The sequence below is a fragment of the Plectropomus leopardus genome, chromosome 19, assembly GCF_026936395.1.
Source record: "Plectropomus leopardus strain MGB_pleo_1.0 chromosome 19, ASM2693639v1, whole genome shotgun sequence".
Classification (NCBI taxonomy): domain Eukaryota; kingdom Metazoa; phylum Chordata; class Actinopteri; order Perciformes; family Serranidae; genus Plectropomus; species Plectropomus leopardus.
In genome coordinates this window covers 4,267,634-4,287,768 of record NC_142194.1, presented here as the reverse complement: position 1 = coordinate 4,287,768, position 20,135 = coordinate 4,267,634, and the positions used below count along the sequence as shown (strand labels likewise).

The 20,135-nt window shown below is 37.4% G+C and overlaps 1 protein-coding gene across 4 annotated transcripts; it reads right to left on the bottom strand.

The window, feature by feature from the left end:
- Nucleotides 1-380: 380 nt before the first annotated feature.
- Nucleotides 381-19,519, bottom strand: osbpl7 (oxysterol binding protein-like 7). Of its 4 annotated transcripts, none has more exons than XM_088070546.1 (23): nt 19,003-19,519; nt 14,721-14,933; nt 13,056-13,199; nt 12,902-12,955; nt 12,709-12,822; nt 12,111-12,257; nt 11,898-12,024; nt 11,218-11,336; nt 10,314-10,412; nt 10,058-10,081; nt 8,475-8,625; nt 8,273-8,379; nt 8,007-8,175; nt 6,451-6,597; nt 6,226-6,362; nt 5,076-5,213; nt 3,987-4,050; nt 3,771-3,849; nt 2,575-2,719; nt 2,339-2,489; nt 2,021-2,147; nt 1,807-1,929; nt 381-1,415 (listed from the first exon to the last, which is right to left on the bottom strand). In XM_088070546.1, exons 2-23 carry the CDS (start codon nt 14,847-14,849, stop codon nt 1,307-1,309), a joined length of 2,604 nt encoding a protein of 867 aa, XP_087926672.1. In that variant the 5' UTR covers nt 14,850-14,933; nt 19,003-19,519; the 3' UTR covers nt 381-1,306. The 4 variants fall into 4 exon arrangements, with proteins under 4 accessions (XP_087926672.1, XP_087926673.1, XP_087926674.1 ...); XM_088070547.1 differs by having other exon boundaries at nt 10,323-10,412; nt 19,003-19,518; XM_088070548.1 differs by lacking the exon at nt 10,058-10,081 and having other exon boundaries at nt 19,003-19,514.
- Between the last annotated feature and the right edge of the window lie 616 nt (nt 19,520-20,135).

Genomic DNA, 20,135 nt, shown 5'->3' with positions numbered 1-20,135 from the left:
ATTGAACCCTAAGCAAACTGGTTTGATTTCTTTTGAAAATATGAGAAAAAAGCTGGCAAGTTAGCAGAAAAATGTCCTAAAAATTCATGATTATCATAATTATATATTTAAAATTATGTTACAGAGTGATTAGCTTTTCGCATAACTTTTTTTTCAGGCCATTTCTTTCTTTCTTTTTAATGTATTTTTGCTAATTTTTAGGTAATTTTCTAGACTTTTTTTGTATTTAATTTTTGCTGATTTTCAGGGATTTTCTCTTTTTTTTGGGGTCATTTCTTCTGAAGTTGCTCATTGCCTTCTTCCCATGTATTTCTAAGAAATAAAATCAATTTGCTAAATTTCCAAAGGTTTAAATGCTTGTGGAAAGTGTCAAAAAGCAGTACAAGAATAGTGATGTTTATCCAAGTTTCAAAGTTATTGTATCCAATTTACATATCTGATTTAATGCAAATTTTTACATTTGCGCCATAAAATCCTTGTCAAATATCTATCTATCTGCAGCCAAGTGCAGTTATAATGAATTCATTCATAACACTGAAAAATAAAAACACAGTTGTGAAGTTGTCACTTTAATGTACTGTATAAATACAGTATTTACATGTTTCCAACCAGCTGGATTTTTAACTATTAATGACATAAAAATACAGCACAATATCTCCTCTTTTAAATATGTGAATATACTGGATGATGATTATTGTTATGTCTTAAATAATAAAATACTTTCTTAAAAATATCAAATAAATGCAGACGTTGCACCACCATGTTAGCAATGATCAAAGTATTTAGACAGATACTGTCTTAAATTGTATCATTACCTCGTCTCAGCAATGTGAAAGTCACAGATACCAAGTTAGAGTACTTTAGATGCATTACGTCCGTACTGGTGCACCTAAAAATATGAACACACTAATATTTCATTTCATTTCAAGTCATTTCTTCATTTCAGAGTCTGCAGAGCGTGCATCACACATTCAGTCTTTTCTGCAGAGATTCTCAAAAATATAAAGATATATGCATTGATTAAAATAGTCTAAAAAAATGATATGAATGCATTAGAAAATTGATCTTGATGAGAAAGTGTTTCTTCACCTGTGCTGGACGCTGGGTGACCAGTGCCGAGGGTTCCCATGAGCCAGTCATGGGCGCACAGCAGGAACGAGAAGAGATCGGCAGCACTCTCTCCACTCTGCACGTTTTCTCAGAGCGGTTCATACGTGCTGCTCAAATATCAGCAACTGATATTTTTTTTTAAATCTCTCTCATGTGGTTTTGTTGTCTGGCGCTGCTCGCCGCCGCAGTCATCTCATCACCACATTACTGTGTTTTCAATATTTGCAAAACCTGGATTCTCTCTGAGCTTCCAGTACGTCCCGTTTGTCAACCACACGTCCCGTCCACAGGCGTCTTTGGCTCTCCTGAAGAAGGAGAAGACAAAGAATAAGACAAAGAGGACAAAGAAAACAAAGAAAATAAGCATTGCAATGATTTTATAGAAATAACTTTAATATATAATTACGCTATTTTTAAATATAATTCTCTGTAAAAATTTCTGTAGCTTTTTTAAAAATAATATTCCAATATTTTTTTGCAATTTGTGGGACATTTAATGCAAAATTGTTCATTGTATTTTTTCCCATTTTAATTTGCTCAGGGTCCAAAAGTTTAAATACTTATGAAAGACGTGTGAATGCAAAACAAGAAAAGCGATGTTGATCCAGGTTTCAAAGGGTCAGACAGCTGTTACGGGCCATAGTATTTTCTGTTATTATCCATCTACGATCTGGACTATAAAAAAAATAAGCTTACTTGAAAAAACGTGGAACATGGTCTTCCCCCCTTTTAGCGAGCTCTTTTCTCCGCTCCCTCTGAAAGTCCTCGAGTTCATCTTTCTTTTTATCTGCTTCATCCACCTTTCCGTCCTCCAGCATCCTATTAAAAAGCAAGAATTAAAAGAGTAATTTCACAATAAATGTCCGTTTTTGTTTGTTTTCTTTGCACCACCGTCTCCAGCTGGGCTCACCGTTGGTCTGGTCGCAGGCGGGAGTCTGTGGGAGGCAGGAGCGGCTTCAGGTCTGAGGTGAGTTCATTCAGCTCCATGGCGAAGCTGGAGAAGCCATAGTACAGCAGGTAATCCTTTGGCTGCGGATCTGTGGGGCGACAGAAGCCTCTCAGGTGAGCTGCTGAACAAACGTGACGTCTGGATTTACTCTGATTAGCAGTTTTGGAAACTGAGTGCTTGATCATTTTACGTCACCCTCAACCTCTAAAGCTGAATCCACACGACACATAAAAAACGTCAAGGACAAACACGCCTTGTTGGCGATAATCGTGGACTCACTTGGCTTCCAGACACATTTCGGAGTCGGCAGAGTGTCGCAGAAGATGCCTTCATGCCACAGACCTCCGAACCGATGAATGACGCTCCCACTTTGGTCCAGCACGGTGCCCTGCACCTCGTTCTTGTTCGTGTCTGAACCCCAATAACGAGACTAGAAAAAAAATGCAAACCAGTCAGTCATAGCGCTTAGATAAGACAGAAATGTCTTATCACAGAAATGTTTTTGTTTCTTTCACCTTGACGAAGGTGATCTTGCAGGTGCAGACGTTGCTTTTGAGGTTGCGGATGGTGACCTCTCCGTAATGCTCCAGGTAGCGCTGCTGACTGAGGACGTTGTGGATGCAGGTCACCACTTTGTTCCACTCATAGTGGTCTCCATACCTGAACAAAACACAAATAATAGCAATTTATTAAGCAAAAACGCCAAAAACAAGTGTCTCAAATATAAATGTTTGCCATTTTTGTTGTTACGTATCATAGTAAACTTAATAATTCCTCAAACATGGAACCCTTTTAATGTTTCTAATATTAGATCATGGATCAAAGAGAAAGGCAACAGTGTTGTCACATTTCGTTCATTTATTTTTGGATATATCCTCGCGGATATATTTAATTTTTTTAAAAAGCCTCCTGTAAACACATGTTGCAAATGTTGCTATAAACAGCAATAAAAGCAAATGTGTTTTTGGGCATGAATGTAAAACTCTAATGCTGCTGCCGTATCAAATAAAATAAATTCTTTGTGTTTTGGACTGCTGGTCGGACAAAATGAACGGTTTTAATAAGTTACGTTGGGTTTGGGGAAGATATGATGGACATTTTTTCAGAATTTATGACATTTTTAGACAAAAAAAGCAGAAAAAGTAATCAACAGAAAAAAATCGATAAGAAAACTTGTCATTATTTGGGTGCCTGGTAGCCTCATTACCATGCGTAAAATAACTGCTACGTCCCTTGATAATTTCCAGCTGAGGACCTTTGTTGCATGTCAAACCCCTGTGCCTCTCCTCCATATGTTTTCTGACTCTGTCTCCACTGTCAACTGTCAAATAAACGCTAACATGCCAACGAAAATGTAAAAAACAAAGAATACAACCACAGATTTTAAGTGGAATTCAGCTGATAATTGTAATGTTAACACATTTTGGTCATTTTCTTGTGTGTTGGGCAATATGAATATAAAATTCAACACTGGGCATAGTTATTTCATCTTTTTTTTTTTTAATTTTCTTGATTGTGTCATTTTCAAACAATGATATTCCTGAAAAGTGTTTCATGTCTCATTGATCCTGATTGGTTTCTAAGGGAGAGAACCGTCACCTTTCACACTAAATATGTTCACTTATGTGTGACGGCTGGTGTCATGCCTCATCTAACTGAGGCGTCTCAGTAAATTTGTCAAAATACAGATTTTCAGGTAAAGACAGTTTACCTTGGAAGAGTGACATTCACCATTCCTGTTGGCAGAATCTCCAGAGATTTCCCCCAGAATTTATTTTTCCATCGCTGGTCTGTTCAGGAATATAAATAAACAAAGTGATATTGAGAATGTATTTTAAATGGAAAACTCCAGGATAAAAATGATTAACACCACAAGCCGAAACATCGAAAAAAATTAAGAATTTGGTTAGAAAAAGAAGAGTCTCACCTTGCCAGAAGGAGAAGTTATCGGAGTCTGCGTGGCAGGCCGAGATCGGGGGATGATGGCAGACCTGGCGAAGTTTAGAGACGAGTGTGAACTCAGAGACAGAAAATACAATCAGAGAAATGCTAGTTTTCAGCTGCCAACTTATCTTTAGGGAAATTACAGATTTTACTGTGCTCCTGGCACTTTAACACCTCAAACCAACAGTTGTTATTAACCCTAAGAGGCACTTTAGTATTACACACACTCGTATCGCTCTGCGCACAAAATCCAAAATCAAGCTTCAATCAAAATTTTACACACTAATATTATTTTCTATTTTATTGAGTTCACTTTTTTAACCAACATCAGGCCTAATTTTAAATATCAAATATTCATTAATTTTTAGAATTTTAACCCTTTAAATGCCTGTTTTTTGTCATGTTTTCTGACCCCCCCCCCCAAATTACTGTCAATATACTACATGCAAAGTGTTTTTCTTTTTTTTAAATAATTATCAATTATTATCACAGCCTGAGATATGTCAATGATTTGCAGCATCATTGATTGTGACAGTGCACCTGGTGGAAACACCATGTTTTTTTTTCCATATGCCAAATAAAATAAATAAAAAAACGCATGAGAACATGAGAACCACACTTCTTATTATCATAATTATACATTTAAATGCATTCACTATATTTGTATGCACTTTTTTAAAACTGGTTTTGTTTGTTTTGATTTTATTTCATTTTTTTAACTTTCCCATTTGATGTTTTTTATGCTAATTTCAGGTAGTTAGGGTTAGGGTTAGGGTTAGGGTTAGTGCTTATTACTAATTTATTGCTAATTTCTTGCACATTGCCTTCTTCAAACAAATCAAGCTAATTTGCCCAAGTTTTAAAGGGTTAAAGATATTCCTGAATAAGAGATCATGTAATAAATGTTCTGTACGTGAAGTTCGTCCTGAGATTTTAAATTATTTCATGTTATTTTATATCATCCGATCTGGATTTTATCTATGTTCGATGTTTTTATTTTACGTTACAGATCTTTGTAACTGTTTTGAAAGGTGTTATATGAATATAAATGTTGTTGTTTGTTGTTGTTTACCTGCTCACTGACAAAGCGGAAGCTCCGGTCTTCTCTGATGCACTCGTAGGTCTCCCCCAGCACCGGGTTAAAGGGCTTGTAGCGGTTTCTGAACGTTGCGGTGGAGTAACCAGAGATAGCGAAGGCAGCAATATAAACCTGCGAGAGTTAAAATAATATGGATCAAACATACAATGGCAACTTTTTTTTTTCTGGCGGTCGGGTTGTGCAAACTGTGTGGAAAACAAAACAGACTGCAACTGCTTCTTATTTATTCTCCTGTAGCAGCGTTTCTTAAATTGCTGCCACAACTTTGTAATTCTGAGAAGCTCCCAACATTTGAATATGAGGCTGAAGGAATTAAAGAAATATTTTACATTTAGTAAAATATTTCCACTTTGTCAAACAGGGAAGGACTCTTTCAGAAAAATCTAGCAATCAGTCGTTAGCCATTAGTTTTTTTTTTTAGTTTTATTGCTCTTATAAAAAATGTTTTTGTTCTCTGTACACACTGTATATATCTTTATTATTATTATTGTTACTTTATTCTATTCTATTCTATTTCATTCTGCCTTCCATTGTACATATATTTGCATTATTTTGCCTTTTTAACAAATATTTTATTCAGTTGCTGCTCTCTTATTTGCTGCTATAACGAAATAATTTCCCTCATGGGATTAGTAAAATATTTATACTGTAATCCTTTTTATTCTAGTCTGATTAAAAAATCAACGTGAATGCTTAATGGTACCAGAGTGTCATATGTCAAATGCTTGTAACTTTTTCTGTGTTACCACCATTGTTCAGTTTTGCATTTGCTATAGATAGATAGATTTATTTATTGAATTATTTATCGATTCATGGATCTCTTTGTTGTCCATCTACCTGCCTGTCAGTGAATTATTCTTTGTGCAGCAACAACACAAGAAGCAGACGTGTAACTCCTTTTAATTTTGGTCAATTAAAAAAGACAAAAGGTTAAAACAGGCACACTTTAACATTTCTGTGCCATAATTAAACTCTAATTATACAGCATATATCTGCAGTCTGAAGTACAATTTTCAGAAACATTACATGTGCAGGTGCGGGTTTATCAGGGATTCTGTTGACTCAGTCATATTACTGTATTTACACTGTTTTCCATCCATCTCATAGATTAAAACAGTCCTACCATCCTCTGGTAGGGGTCCGCTGTGTTGCTGGCAGTATCCAGCAGCTCGCTGTACTCCAGCTCCTCACACAGCCGCTGCAGCAGGTTAACGGGCTCATTGAGAGGAGCGGGCATCGACACTCGAGCCAGATCTTTACCTGAGGGGAAAACAGCACATGAGACGACTGCCACGTGTCAAAAACAGTGTCTGTGTGACTGCAGAGTGGTGTAACTTTAATGTCTTGCCGATGTTATTGTAGAGGATGGCCATGAGGCCCACGTGGCTGTTGTCGGGACAGTGAGCGGGCAGTGTGGTTCGCCGGCCGGTGCTCTTGGGAACAACACTGTTTGGAGATTTGGAAATGCTGGCGCGGTATTTACGGGTGGCCGACGCTGTAACATTGATGGAAGGAAATAATATTAATCAGAGCAACAGGGCATTTTGCAATTTCTGTTCAGGAAATAACAAGTATTGTGAAGCATGTTCATCATCATAGTTTCGCCTGTTACCATGGCAGCATTTGCGAACTGGTGGAAATGTTTTTGACCTGATGATGGTGCTAAATTAAGGGATCACCAAATTCATCCCTTGAAAAAAATGAATGTCTGAACCGAATTTCGTGCCAAAAGAGAAATGTCACTTAAATCCCTCTTTGACATACTGGAGTCTTAATGCACAAATGAAAATGTTTCTTTAAAGGGTATTTATGAAGTTTAAAGTTTCTAGGTATAAAAAAATTATCAAACCAGTAATCAGAATAAATGTTGTCATTGTAAGTTTCTAAGAACAGGGAATGTGTTACATTTGCATTTTACTGTGCTGTGAATATGTTGAAACTATCAAAAAACATTTGGATATGGTTAAAAAAGATCATCTTATGGCTTAAAATAGGTGTCGCTCACAGCTGAAGGAGCCGCTGTGTCTTGCTAAGAACCACCCAGTTTTGATGCCACATTTGCTGAAGCAAATGCTGTTACATCTTGTGAAAAAATACATGGTTTTTGTACCACAATCACAGTTAGAAATGGCCTCAAAGTTTTGCTATGAAAAACTCAGTTTAGATGCTACATTTGCTGCTGGAAATGACGTGATGTCACTAAAACACCCAGTTTTGGTGCCACATTCCCAGTGGAAATGCCACGTCTCGCTAAAAAACACACTGTTTTTGGTGCCACAATTGCTGCTGCAAATGCCATGATGTCTCACGACAAAAACACTGCTGTAAATGTTGCAATGTCTTGCTAAGAAACCCCCTGTGTTGATGTCAATATGCCACTGGAAGTGCAGCGATGTCTTGCAAATAACCACCTTGTTTTGGTGTCTCAATTGCAACTGGAAATGCTGTGATGTAATGACTAAAAACACTGTGCCACAGTCGCCACTGGAAATGTCATGTTTCCCTAAAAAACACCCAGTTTTTTGCCACCATCATTGCTGGAAATGCAGCAAAGCAGCAAAAATTGCCAGTGGAAATCCCACGACATCTCACCACATTTGCTGCTGCCAAAGCTGCAATGTCTCGCTCGTAAAACTCCCATTTAAAGTGCCGGAATTGCTGCTAAAAATGCTGTAATGTCTCATTAAAAACATCCATCCATCCTAGGATGAACAAAAGTTATATAACATGTTTGAAACATACAAAAACTATGTATCCATGATTGATTTGCAGGATCAACAGCTCTTACTTTAAATGTAGTTCTTTTTTACTTTTCTTTTTACTGTTGCCATACTGATGCAACTTGTCGTCACAGTACAGAGTCTTTGCATGCATGAACAGAGTTACTCATGTCCATGTACCCACCATGTCCTTCCTCTGGCTCCGAGTTGGTGGTGCTTCCATCACTGAGTCCCGATTCATCCGACACCTCAGAGGAACTTCCACAAAGGATGTCGTCGCTGGCGTCAAAATACTCCGCAGCCGAGTCTGCTACTGAGGGAGGCCCGTGGGACGAATTCCTCACTGCTGAGGGCTGTCGACGCAGGAAGACAAAGAGGAACAAAGAAAGTCAGCCATCGAAAACCCACGAGGGAATATGTGGTGGAGGATCCAGCTGACTTGAATCTTACCTCAGCTAATGCGTTCGGCTGGTGGATGTTGTTAGTTTCCCAGACTTCCTGCATTTTCTGCCTCTCCTGGGACAGAGTTTCATGTACTGTCTTCAGGGAGGCAAGCACTGAAGAGGAAGAAGACAGAAAGATGCATATTAATTTCAGAACCGCTTGCATAATCTCTTGGATAACTGTCTCTACCTGTGTGTGTTTTTCTGACCTCGCAGCGACATGGTGCAGATGTCCTGCTGGATTTTCTTGCCCTCAGGCGACGAGATGGTAGGAGGGGACAGCTGGGAGTAGACGTATTCAGGGATAGAGGGGACGGATGTACCGAGGTGAGGCGAGCTGCTCAGGTGACTGGAGGACAGCTGTGAAGGTGAACACAAGAGAACAGACACTGATTGAATCGCTGGTTGAGTTAATAACTCTCCATATTATTGATGTCAGTTTGGGTGTAAAGAGGTAAAAGGTGCAGTAACTTCCTGGAGTCTTGATTCCGTCAGCTGAGAATTACACTTGCACAGAAAACCACCGATTACAGACGTAGCAGAGGGTAAAGAGGGTACGTTTGATTTTTTAATTTTTTTCACATGTTTTTGTATCTCTGTGATAAATGGAAATAACAAGTTTAAAAACTGGTTCAGTTTTGAGGAAAGGGCTGCAGATGGCAGCCACGAAAAAACCCAGTGTAATCACTAGAGGCAATTCGGCAAAGCAAGGCAGCTTTATTTGTATAGCAGGTTTCGTACAACAGAGCGATTTAAAGTGCTTTACAGAGCAATAAAAAATAAAAACATAATGACAGATACAGAATTTCATTTTTTTTGTCATTAAAAATAGCAAACATGCAGACAAGAGGTGCAAAGATAAAAAAAAAGATCATTTAAAATGATTTAAAATCAAATTTAAAATAAGTCTGTAGTCATTACAGGGTGGAGTAGGCAGAGTAAAAAAAAAGGAAGTTTATTGTTTTAAAAAAATACGCACCATTAATTTATACTAACTAAAACTGCTTTTTTTGCCACTGACATATTCAGATTATTTAGAAACAGAGAGAGATGAGTGGTTGCTCTGTAGGCTACAATCAAACGTAGGTCAAAAATTTTAAAGGATTAACAGGAAGGAGATCCCAGCACTCCGAAAATGTGAAAAACATGAAAACATTTTTAAGAGTCTGACAACAAATGGAAAGGTTCCTTACAAAGGCAGACTTTAAGATCATTTTTGTTTAAAAGCCCTTAAATCACGCATTAAAGCCGCCAGACTATTTTAATAAACTGTAATTTTATCATCATAAAACACACTTTATTCAAAGTCGTTCAGTCCTCTGCAGGTTTTCTGTCCAACCAGCTGCTTCAGGGCATTTAAGATTTAATTTAACTGTAAGAGCTGCAGGACAGAAAACAAACAGAACTCTGATTTCTAAGGAAAATGACTCAAAACTACGGATCTAACATGGAAACTAAACGCAGGTCCACTTGTTTAATCTATAACTATAACTCTATAATTTAAGTTTAATAAACTTATGTCATCTCTATACTTCGTTCTGTAGGACAAGATATTCTGGTATATAAAATATATGTAAAATATAACAGTGTTTTAGAGGTAATGGGCGTTTACTACAACTACACCAGGCTGGAACATATTATTCAGTGTAAATAATAAACACATTTACTATTTTAACCAGAGAAAATATAGATTTCATGTCATTATTCATGCAGTCATGATTCATTTTCAGGAAATGGGGGACACTGAATAATTTTTAAAGAATCAAATTGTCTCTGCCTGTTGCCAACTCACCGATTTAGTAATTCCACGAATAGGCTTTGGATTAAAACAAAGGCCCCAAAAATGTTACAGGAGGGATGGGATGTCAAATGTTTAAACCCAATATGATTTAAAATAAATTACCAGCAATAGGAGTTAATTTGTGACTTTGAGCAATTAGTATTTTAAATAAAATAAGAACATTAGTATTAAATCATATCAAATCAATGCACAAATCAATATATAACAATACAAATAAATAAATACAAATAGAGAGTAAGTTACAGACCATTCTTACCATTCCCAGGGCCTCCACTCTGGATAAAGTGCGCGAATGGCCCCACATCTTCCCCGACCTCGACTTCTTCGGCTTCTCAAGAGACAGATTCTGGATTTAAAAATACAAAAACAGAATATAATCATACATTCTTTTCTTTTATTTTCTTTTTTACATATTTATTGTTTTATTTTTAAAAAAACATTGATTATTGTATTATTGCAAATGGCTTCACGTAGCATTGTTCAAACTCAAAACAAGAAAAAATAGATTGCAATATGGCAAATATCCACTATACAGCCGAACACTTCAAAGGTTTTTCTTTTCTGACATTAATCCAAATTTTTAAACTGAAACACGGGGAAGCTTTCATATCAGAAAGCCCATAATATAAAAGAAAATAAGAAATAAAATAAAAAAGGAGTAAACTGATATAGATATCATAGAGAAACACAGAATACTATAATATAAAAAATATATATAATATTTAATTAAAATAAAATAAAAATATTTCTCACTCCTTATCACGCCTCCTTTATTTCTTAGTTAGCTTAAGTCTGACTTTAAAGGTTTAATGTGCTCAATCCACTTTTTCATTGTATTTATTCTACATATTATTTCTATCCACTCCTCAATGGTGTGTGGATCTGATTTTAACCATTTTTTCATAAAAGCCATTTTACTTACTGCCAGAAATATTTGCAGATAATTTTCTTTCCAGCATCATTTATTTAATTTAAATTCTCAGAAGACACACTGAAGGAGAGCCCTCGTTTTCATTCGTACTGAGATACCAATATTTACAACAAATATCAATACATGAAGAATATGAAGAATATATGGCTTTCTCAATGTAAACGAACAAACAAAACTAAAAAAAAAACATTTTCGGGCTCCAGACTAAACTCCAGTCCACCTGTATGCTGATGATGCGCTTCAGGTCTCCGTTAGTGAAAGCCTGGCCGGCCTCCAACAGCTGCAGCCTCTGGATTAAGCGGTTTAGCTCAGAAAGGTCGCCCTGGCAACGGTTCAACTCTGGAGGAAAACAGGAGAGGTGTATTTATTTATTTATTTATTTATTTTCAATTTAATGTCTTTGACTAAATAATCAGATAAGAGGATTCTTGCGGTCATGATCACATTTTCTGGTTAAAAAGATTCCACACAGACAGCTGTAACACTTTCACTTTCACACAATCAAATATCAAACATTTTTGCAGCTTAATATCATAAAATAAAAGCACCATGGGTTCTTCTTTGATTTATTTAATTATAACAATACTTCATTTATAGGGGTAGGATTAAATAAATGTGCACCTCTTCCTTCTCCTTTTTAAAAATTAACATTTAAGTGTAATTGATTTTAGTATTTGTAATTGAGATATATGAAAGGTTTTGGATTGGCCTTTTTCTTTTTTTGAGTGTTTTTATGTTTGTTGATGGCACTGTAAGGCTGAAATTAATAATAATTTGAGGGGTTGAAAAAAACATTTAGTGCTATTTTCTTGTGCAGTTTCCTCTGAGATTTTAAGAGATCAAGCCAATATGCTGAGGTATCAAAGGGTTAACATTTTTCCAAAGATTATCCAGACTCACCCTGAACGCAGGTGTCCGGGTCGTGGCTCTGCTGCAGCCATGCCGACACTTTGCTGTTCACACCGGTGTTATCTGAAGGCAGCACGACTGCTGGAGCTGCGGCTGAATCCACCGTGACTGCAGAGCTCTGGACACACGGAGGACACACCAGTTAATCCGAGTCATGTCTAAAGATTGATGTGTCTCGTGTGACTTTGTTTTTTCAATAATCACCAAATCTCCGTTTCTCTGAGCTTGTCCGGCCGCGGTGGACAAAGTCTGAAGGAAGCCGCTCTGAAGATGAGCCGCCTCGTTCTTCTTGTAGAGGCGGTGAGCTTGTAGTTTGGTCACCCAAATGTAGAAGAGTTCATGGCTCTTTGCCTTGGAGAGAAGGAAGAGGGAGTCATATATCTGTCTTTTTTTTAAAGTTTTTTAATTTTTTTTTTTTTTAAGTTAATATACAACAGAAAAAGGCATAAGAGTGAAAATAGAATTTCTGATACTAATGTTTTGAAAACATTGTTTGACGAAATAAAAAAAATAGCCTAAAGGGTGAGTTTTTATACATATTTAGCATCGCAAACAAGTTAACAATATATATCTTTGAAAGATAAAATTATATTATTATTTTTAAAAAAGAAAGCAAGAAATCAAAGAGAATATACAAATATATACATACATAAGGAGAAGAGAAAAAGAAAAGAGAAACTGTATTTTATGGGATGAAATAGAAGGATAGAAGGATGTCAGAAAGGTCGACCGTGCTTTTGTAAATATATATTAGTCTTTTTAATATGAAGATTTATTCGTTTTGAAAAATAACTCCGTTTACCTTCATGTGATAAAGAATGTCTCCTGCATCCAAGTCGATCCGATTTGACTTCTTGTTTATGGACATGACGGCGAGACTCAGATCGAGAGAGCCCTGGACTCTTCCTATGGAAACCTTCAGTGGAAAATTTTACCTTTAAGTGTTTAAATCTACACAGTGAAAACTCCTGTTAAAAAATACAAAGTTCACCTACATCATGTTGATGTTTGGAGTAACGCAAGTTCCCAGCTTCCAACACAAAGTATCGCTGAAAAAAGATCAAAGGTGATATTTTTAAAAACTTTACAAAGTAAAAATTTTGAATTAAATTTTGAAATGCAAGTCAACAGAGCTGATGTACTTCTCACCTTGTGCCAGCCTTTCAGTGGCCACTTCCTCCTCTTCAGCAGATATCCTTCACAGATTCCCGGCGTGGTTATTTCCTGAGCGCTCTCACCTCCCACGTGCATTTCTAACTGAGGGTCGTCGATCACTTCCCAGTCTTTGATAATCTTTAGACAGCATGAATGGAGAAAACACATAAAAAATATTCCACCCACAAAATAGTCTCGATTGAGTTAACTAGTGACCCCGTGTTACAGGAAATGAACCAAACAAAAATCCCAAAATGAAGGAAATTCTTGTTTCATGGAGTTGGAGTAAAAGAGGGCCGGGTTTAGCAACAGCAAAAACAGTGTTTTCCCTACATGCATTTAGCAGCCGCACTGCTAAAAGAAATCCACCTATATGCAGTTAACTTGCTATTTCTACTTTAACCCTTTAAAACCTGGAACGACATCACTTTTCTTGTGCTCCTTTCAGACACCTGTCATGAATTTTAAATTTGGAAAATGGCTGTTTTTTAAAAGCTAGGGAAAACCCTCTAAAACTAAACTATATTTATGATTATATATTTAAAATAATTTTGCAGAATTTTGCAAATTTGTTTTGCGTCTTTCCTTGTTTGTTTGAGGTTGTTTTTTGTTTGTTTGTTTTGCTAATTTTCAGGTAATTTTTTGTACTTTTTCCATATTTCTTGCATATTTCTGGGTCACTCCTTACATTGTTCATTAATTTCTTCCCATGTTTTTCAAAGAAATCAGGTGTCAAAGAGTTAAGCAGCCAGAGCTGGAAATGAGCAAGGATTAAAGATCGAACCCCTCCACATAAGAGTGCTTCAGTCGACTGGCAACCGATCAAGATCGTCTGATTTTAAACAATGTTTTCTACACAAATTCAACAAAACACAAGATGAGTAATTAATATCCAAACTATCATTTTTGTGTGCGGACAGCCCGCTCCAGTGCATGGACATGTCCAACAGGCCACTCCAGCATGGACATGTCCAACAGCCCGCTCCAGTGTAGACATGTGTGACAGGTCCCAGTGCAGAAATGTATGACATCAAAATTTGTACGCCGCACCACAGGAAAACCGGAAAAGTTTCGTGCGGACCTTTGATCATTTTTAATCATGATGGGTTTAGGATTGGACACACCCAATTTGAAGTCAATCGGATTAATCTTGTAAGACATGTTCGCAAAAGTATGAGGCCCGAAACTGCCAAAAATCTGCACAAAATTCACAATGGCCGACTTCCTGCAGGGTTTGGCGGGTGGGTCTAAGAGGTTTTTTTGTGCATCTGGGCATGATACATAAGTGTACCGATTTTCGTAAATATAGGTTAAACTGGGCATCAGGGCTACACGTTAGGGGGCACTGTGGAGCCATTTTGCCACAGCCATTTCCAAAACCACCAAAATCCCAATTTTTTTGCCAGGTTGGATGAGCTTACCACTTTTCATGAGTTTTTGGGCATGTTTATGCCTCCAAAAATGCAATTCATTTGGGAAGAAAAATAATAATTCCTTGCATTCCCACAGGGTCCTCTCGCACAGTTCGTGTTCGGGCCCTAATAACAGTTTTCAACCTGTAGTGCTGTTGCATGATATGGAAATCTGAATTCTGACTGGTTTTAGAGGGACAGGTAACGTCCCTCATAACCCCCTCTGTCCGGGTGAGGTGTGACTCACCTGTCTGGAGTGGCGGGATGACAGAGTGCTGCTGCTCCGGGAGTGGGACGGCTTCCACGTTGGTGAGGACTTTTCCAGGCCGCTCGTCAGCGATTGGCTGCGGTTGAGTGAAGATCCGTATGAATCCATTCCAGGACGCCGACCTCAGACTCCCCTCTCCACTGTGATCAGCCGGTTGTTGAGAGAGATCCGCTGCAATCTGCCAAAAGCCCCCTGTAACGTCAGGTAGAGTAGGTTAGCCATAATTATATTATTAATCCATCCATTGATTTTCGCCTGCGGGCTGGATCACAGGATGTACTTGAGGCATCCCTCTACCCAACAACTCTTTGCAGCTCCTCCTGAGGGACCCCGAGGCATTCCCAGTGCCAGATGAGATTTATAATCCCTCCAGCGTGTTCTGGGTCTGCCACAGAGCCTCCTACCAGTTGCACGTGCCCTGAACACCTCTAAAGGGAAGCGCCCAGGTGATCCTGATCAGACGCCAAAACCACCTCAACTGGCCTCTTTGGACACGAGGGAACAGCGACTCTACTCCCTCCAGATGTCCGAGCTCCTCACCTCATCTCTAAGGCTGAAGCTAATAAAATGAGATAAGGTGTGTTATTGATAAAACATGATATTTAAGTAGTTTTTTAAATTCATTTTGCAAGGATGGAAAGAGAAATGTAAAGACTTCTGAGTCTTCAGTGGACTGCAGAGACGGAAGTGTGCGTCCACTCATGAGACAAGCAGCTGATGCACGCTTCCTTCTGCATACGGTTGGTGGTAGAGAATAAAATAGTTCCTATAATCTAGCTCTGCAATATTTGAGAGAAGGCAGACACTGTCTAGACTGATAAACAGCACTACAGCTAAGAGGGAAAACTCGTATTTTGGATTTGGGGGAGAATTATTGTCCTTTATGATGAGCTGTATAACCACCCTACAGGACGAGACAGCTCCATGAGCAAGAAAGCAAAGTGAAAGTGTTTAACAGGCTCAGCAGAGCAGGAGATGAGATGGGACTCTGTGTAATCCAGTTACCTAACAGAGCTACCTGAACACACTTCGTACATCCTGGATCCTCATCTAGATCACACTGGATCTTAGAGTCACCCACGCCCACAGAAAACTAAATATCAGTGCCAAATTCAGACCACTGATAGGAGAATATTTACCATTATAATGGTTATTAAATAAATGAATAAATGTAAATCGTAGTTTCTCTCCAGATTATTATAAATATCTGCATTATCTCTATAATAAAAGTAAGCATATAGAGGAAATTAATTTAATTTACAAAGCTTTTCTTTTATACTGTGTTTGAACAAAAAACGGGAACAGACTGTGAAGATGTAGACTCATTCTTGTGGTTACTGTGTCACAGAATAATCTGCTAATCTTAAAAGCTTTTGAGGGTGGGTGGGGCGGTTAAAAAAAACAAAACAAAACACAGACTGACGCCCCATAAAATGCTCAACTGGAACGCAACAGCCCTGCATTAAATACTATGTTTTTGAAGGTTATTATGGTCATTTTTATTTTTATTTTGTGGTGTTGTAGTGCAGCATATTGGCATTCCTGTGCTGTAAGTTAAACTGCTCAACAGGAAATATTGAAATGTAAATGATGTTCTTTTTAATGCCAAAATATTGATTGATTGAGGTTCTTGTTTATGCAATATAAGTGAGTGAGCTTCATCACACAGGCTACTGTGTGATTTAACACAAGCTGGTGTAAAGCTACAGTACAGTTTGTGACACCGCGGCCAATACCGCCTGCGGGGAGAGGATTACCAACCTCTGCTTAATTGGTTTTTCAGGGGACGTTTTTAGCCGTTCGGACGTGGAGGTGCACGAGGCACAGAGCACCGACGCAAACATGAGAAGAGCAGAGATGATGAGCACAATCACAGCAGAACGACAGCTAGAAGACTCATGTCAGAGCACTTTGAAATCACTTTTTTTAGATGAATCTGATAAAGAGCATTTTCACAAACAAGTTAAAAACAAAATACTCAATGCAGTTAAAAAGTACAATGAATACAGTGCAATGTTTCTTTTACAAAATATCTTGATGCTTCCATAAAATGCAAAGTGTTTGTAAGACAGCAAATTTGTCTGTACGCAGAAATTTTAGGCTTTTTTTATGGTTATTTGCAACTTGGTGTGCATTTTATTTGGTTTTAGTTTGCAGAGCTAACTTTGTCCACTCACTATGGTCAGATAATCGCTGTAAGACTTAAACACAGTGAGAATATGGGCCGTATCAGTGGATCCAAAATGAATGACATCCAAACTGCCTAAATCTTGGCAGAAGCGTCTCGGCTCGTTACGTAAGGGCAGGAGAGGATGAGAGTAACTGACCTCAGTGATGACAGCATGTGGTGGAAACAGGATGAAAGGATTTGCAGGTTTCTGAGCTTCGCTTACTCAAGGAGGAGCACAAAGAATATTCCACAAGTAAAATATTGGTTTTGAACTTTATCTTAAAGGTTTCCACAAGGATTTAAATAAGAGCTTTGATTTCATGTTTGAAGCTTTTGTGGGGAAAAAAGGATCCATGCAAAATGTTTGCAAAAGCACACACACTCGACATTAGGTGCCGTAAAAGAAATAATACAAGAGACGAAAAAACAGTCTGCACACGACACTATGCACCCAGAAATATTTAATTAAACTAACACCAAGGTGACATTTTGAGCTACGTACTCTTCATCAGACCAAAAAATAAATAAAATAAATAATAAATAAATCCATAGTCATTGACTTTTGCAAAAACTTCTACTTAAATTCTGTTTTATATACATACATTTTATTTTATTTTATTTTATTACAGTCTCATTTTGACATTTAAGGTAGAGCACTTTCAGGAAATATATCAAACTCCCTCAAAATAGTTTGACTCCACTTTAAAAATTCAGTAAAGTATTTAGAGTTCTGTTCAAAAACAACTGAAGAAACACGATTTTTGGTCAGAATGCCACTTTTCATCGTGTTTGCGTGTGTGAGCTCATTATGTGAAAAATTGGAGCCACCAAAACCAATCAAAACAAATCAACTGAGATTAGGAAGCATCGTGCCTATAATCTCGTTTTTTGGACTAAAATATGAAGCCAATGAAAATCAGTTGGGGACCAAATATTTATGAATGAGTGGATTTTTCTCAGCCGTACTCCATGTCTCAATCAGGATTATATCAAATTATCACAAAGATTTAGTATGTTTGCAATCCAAAAACACAGGTGAGAAATTAATTATGTATTTATCACCTGCGGAAAGAATATTGACTTCCAGTAGCTTTGCCTCATTTCATACCTTATTTTTATTCCTCTTAATATGTTCATTGTATGATTAGGTCAAACGTATGCACCAAAAACCAAAGCAAATTCATTTTAAGTGAAAAACTATTTGAGTCTTACTCTGATTCTCTTTAATTTAAGTGTTTTTTAAAGCACAGAAAGGATATGATGTGTCACAAACACACTTATGCATCTGTTTTGAATGACAACGTACAATAAATAAGTGTGAAACTTACAATTATTTTCTTTGTCTTAATCTGCCATAATTTCTCAAATAGTTTGTTAGTGTGGTCTATTAAATGTCAAAAAATATTACAAATGTCCACAAGTGTCTTCCAAATTAACAAATGACGTTCTCAAATGTCTTGTTTTGTCCACAACCTAAAAATATGCAATGTACTGTCATAGAAGAGTAAAGAAATCAGAAAATATTGACATTCATTACTTTTTACTTATTTAAAAAAATGCTAAAAATGATTTGTTTATTATCAAATTGCTTGGTAATGACTTTAAAAGTTCATCAAATTTACATGGCAGCTTTGAAACAAATCAGATGCAATTCAGAGTGCTTTAAAATTTGATTTAAGAAAAAAACAAGAGCACCATAAGAAAAAATGTTTTTATTTTTAGATTCATTCTTAACAACTAATCGATTAACCGTTGCAGCTCCAAAAATGCAAAACAAGGAAGCAGCTACTTCAATATATTTTAGTGAAAATGCTTGAGTGTGAGCAGGGCAGCACGAGCTCTTATCTAAAGCCTATTAAGATGTCGCTAACTGCACACAAAGTAGCGCAAATTTGCACTGTGAACCAAACATTTTGTTATATTTTAACGACATGAAGAAGGAGACATTTAGGACAAAAGTCGCTACATATAAATTATATTTTAAAATCTGGTGGGGTTTTTTTGTGATTTGCATCACAATGAAACCCAAACTTTTAGGTTTTTGTGTTTTCTGAGCGAGTTAATGTTTAAAATCTAACATAAAGGTCTTACCTGAAATTCACCTCCGACTCTCATCATTCATTGCTGTCCTCTGCGCCTGACAGAAATCCAAAAAGTCTCTCATTTGGGGTAAAACAAACTGCAGTTTATCAACATTTGCACGAAAAAGAAGAAATAAAATATTGTTTTAATCGACAAAAACTACATGTTACATCCACAGATAATCACTGACTGTGATCACGTAATCTCAGCGACCGTGGCCTCTCTGCCGGCGGGTGACACGAGCTCCCTCCAAATCCCGAGCAGGGCTGTGCGTCGCAGGCGGCGCGCGCCGTGCGCAATGTGTCCCGGGCATTATCCGCATTAGCTGGAATTACACGGCGTCTAGCAGGGATGTAGTGGAGGGTAAATCTAGCCAACGTCCACATTACACACGCCTAATTTAGTCTGTTTTAAAAGCAAGGGGTGGATCTTAAACAGGGCCTCGTCATACTAAAATAAGGAATTGATAAAATTATATTTCAAAGTGAAAGTATGAATTATATGAGTTCAGATGATCCGAAAATGGCATCAATATTTGATAAATCGGTTTTTATTTACTAGGCTATAATTTACCTTTTATTTAACATCATATTTAAAGTTTTTAAATGGTGCCACATGTCTGCAGCTCCTATAATTTTGTGATAAATGCCCAAATAAAACCTCTTTTTAACCTGTCAATATTTATTCTAAATGTGTTTTCTTTTTTAAGAGAGAGTTTTAACATCCCATTTTTTTTTTGCAGAGGAGTGAGGTGTTGAAGCGAGCGCCCGAGTAGTGTCTGTCTCCCTCAGAAAGGCAGGCCATAATAGACTAACTGACCCAGATTAACATGCTGTAATCTGCAGATTAACGTATCAGGATCTGTGACCACTTGTGTTTATTTTGGCTGGAGTGGTTTTCATGATGCCACTTTACAGCAGTTCTGCAGTTTCAGCTACTTTGGCCAAATCTAATGCAAAGATTAAGGCATTTAAAGGGTTACTTGTGTATTTTTAAACCCGGACCCTATTTTCCCAGGTTTTTGTTTGTAATCGATTAATGGGGATAACAGTTTTAAAACTGGTCCAGTTTTGAGCAAAACAGGCTGCAATGTAACCACTCAGGAGCACGTGCACACTGCCAATTTCCGACCACTAAAAGTG

Excerpts from the sequence above, each read along its gene's own strand:
- osbpl7 (XM_088070546.1), bottom strand. The coding sequence starts at position 14,849 with ATGGATTCATACGGATCTTCACTCAACCGCAGCCAATCGCTGACGAGC. Across the intron at positions 12,025-12,110 it reads CTCAGAGAAACGGAGATTTG|AGCTCTGCAGTCACGGTGGA; the intron begins GTGATTATTGAA and ends CCGTGTGTCCAG. Across the intron at positions 3,850-3,986 it reads TAACTTCTCCTTCTGGCAAG|ACCAGCGATGGAAAAATAAA; the intron begins GTGAGACTCTTC and ends ATTCCTGAACAG.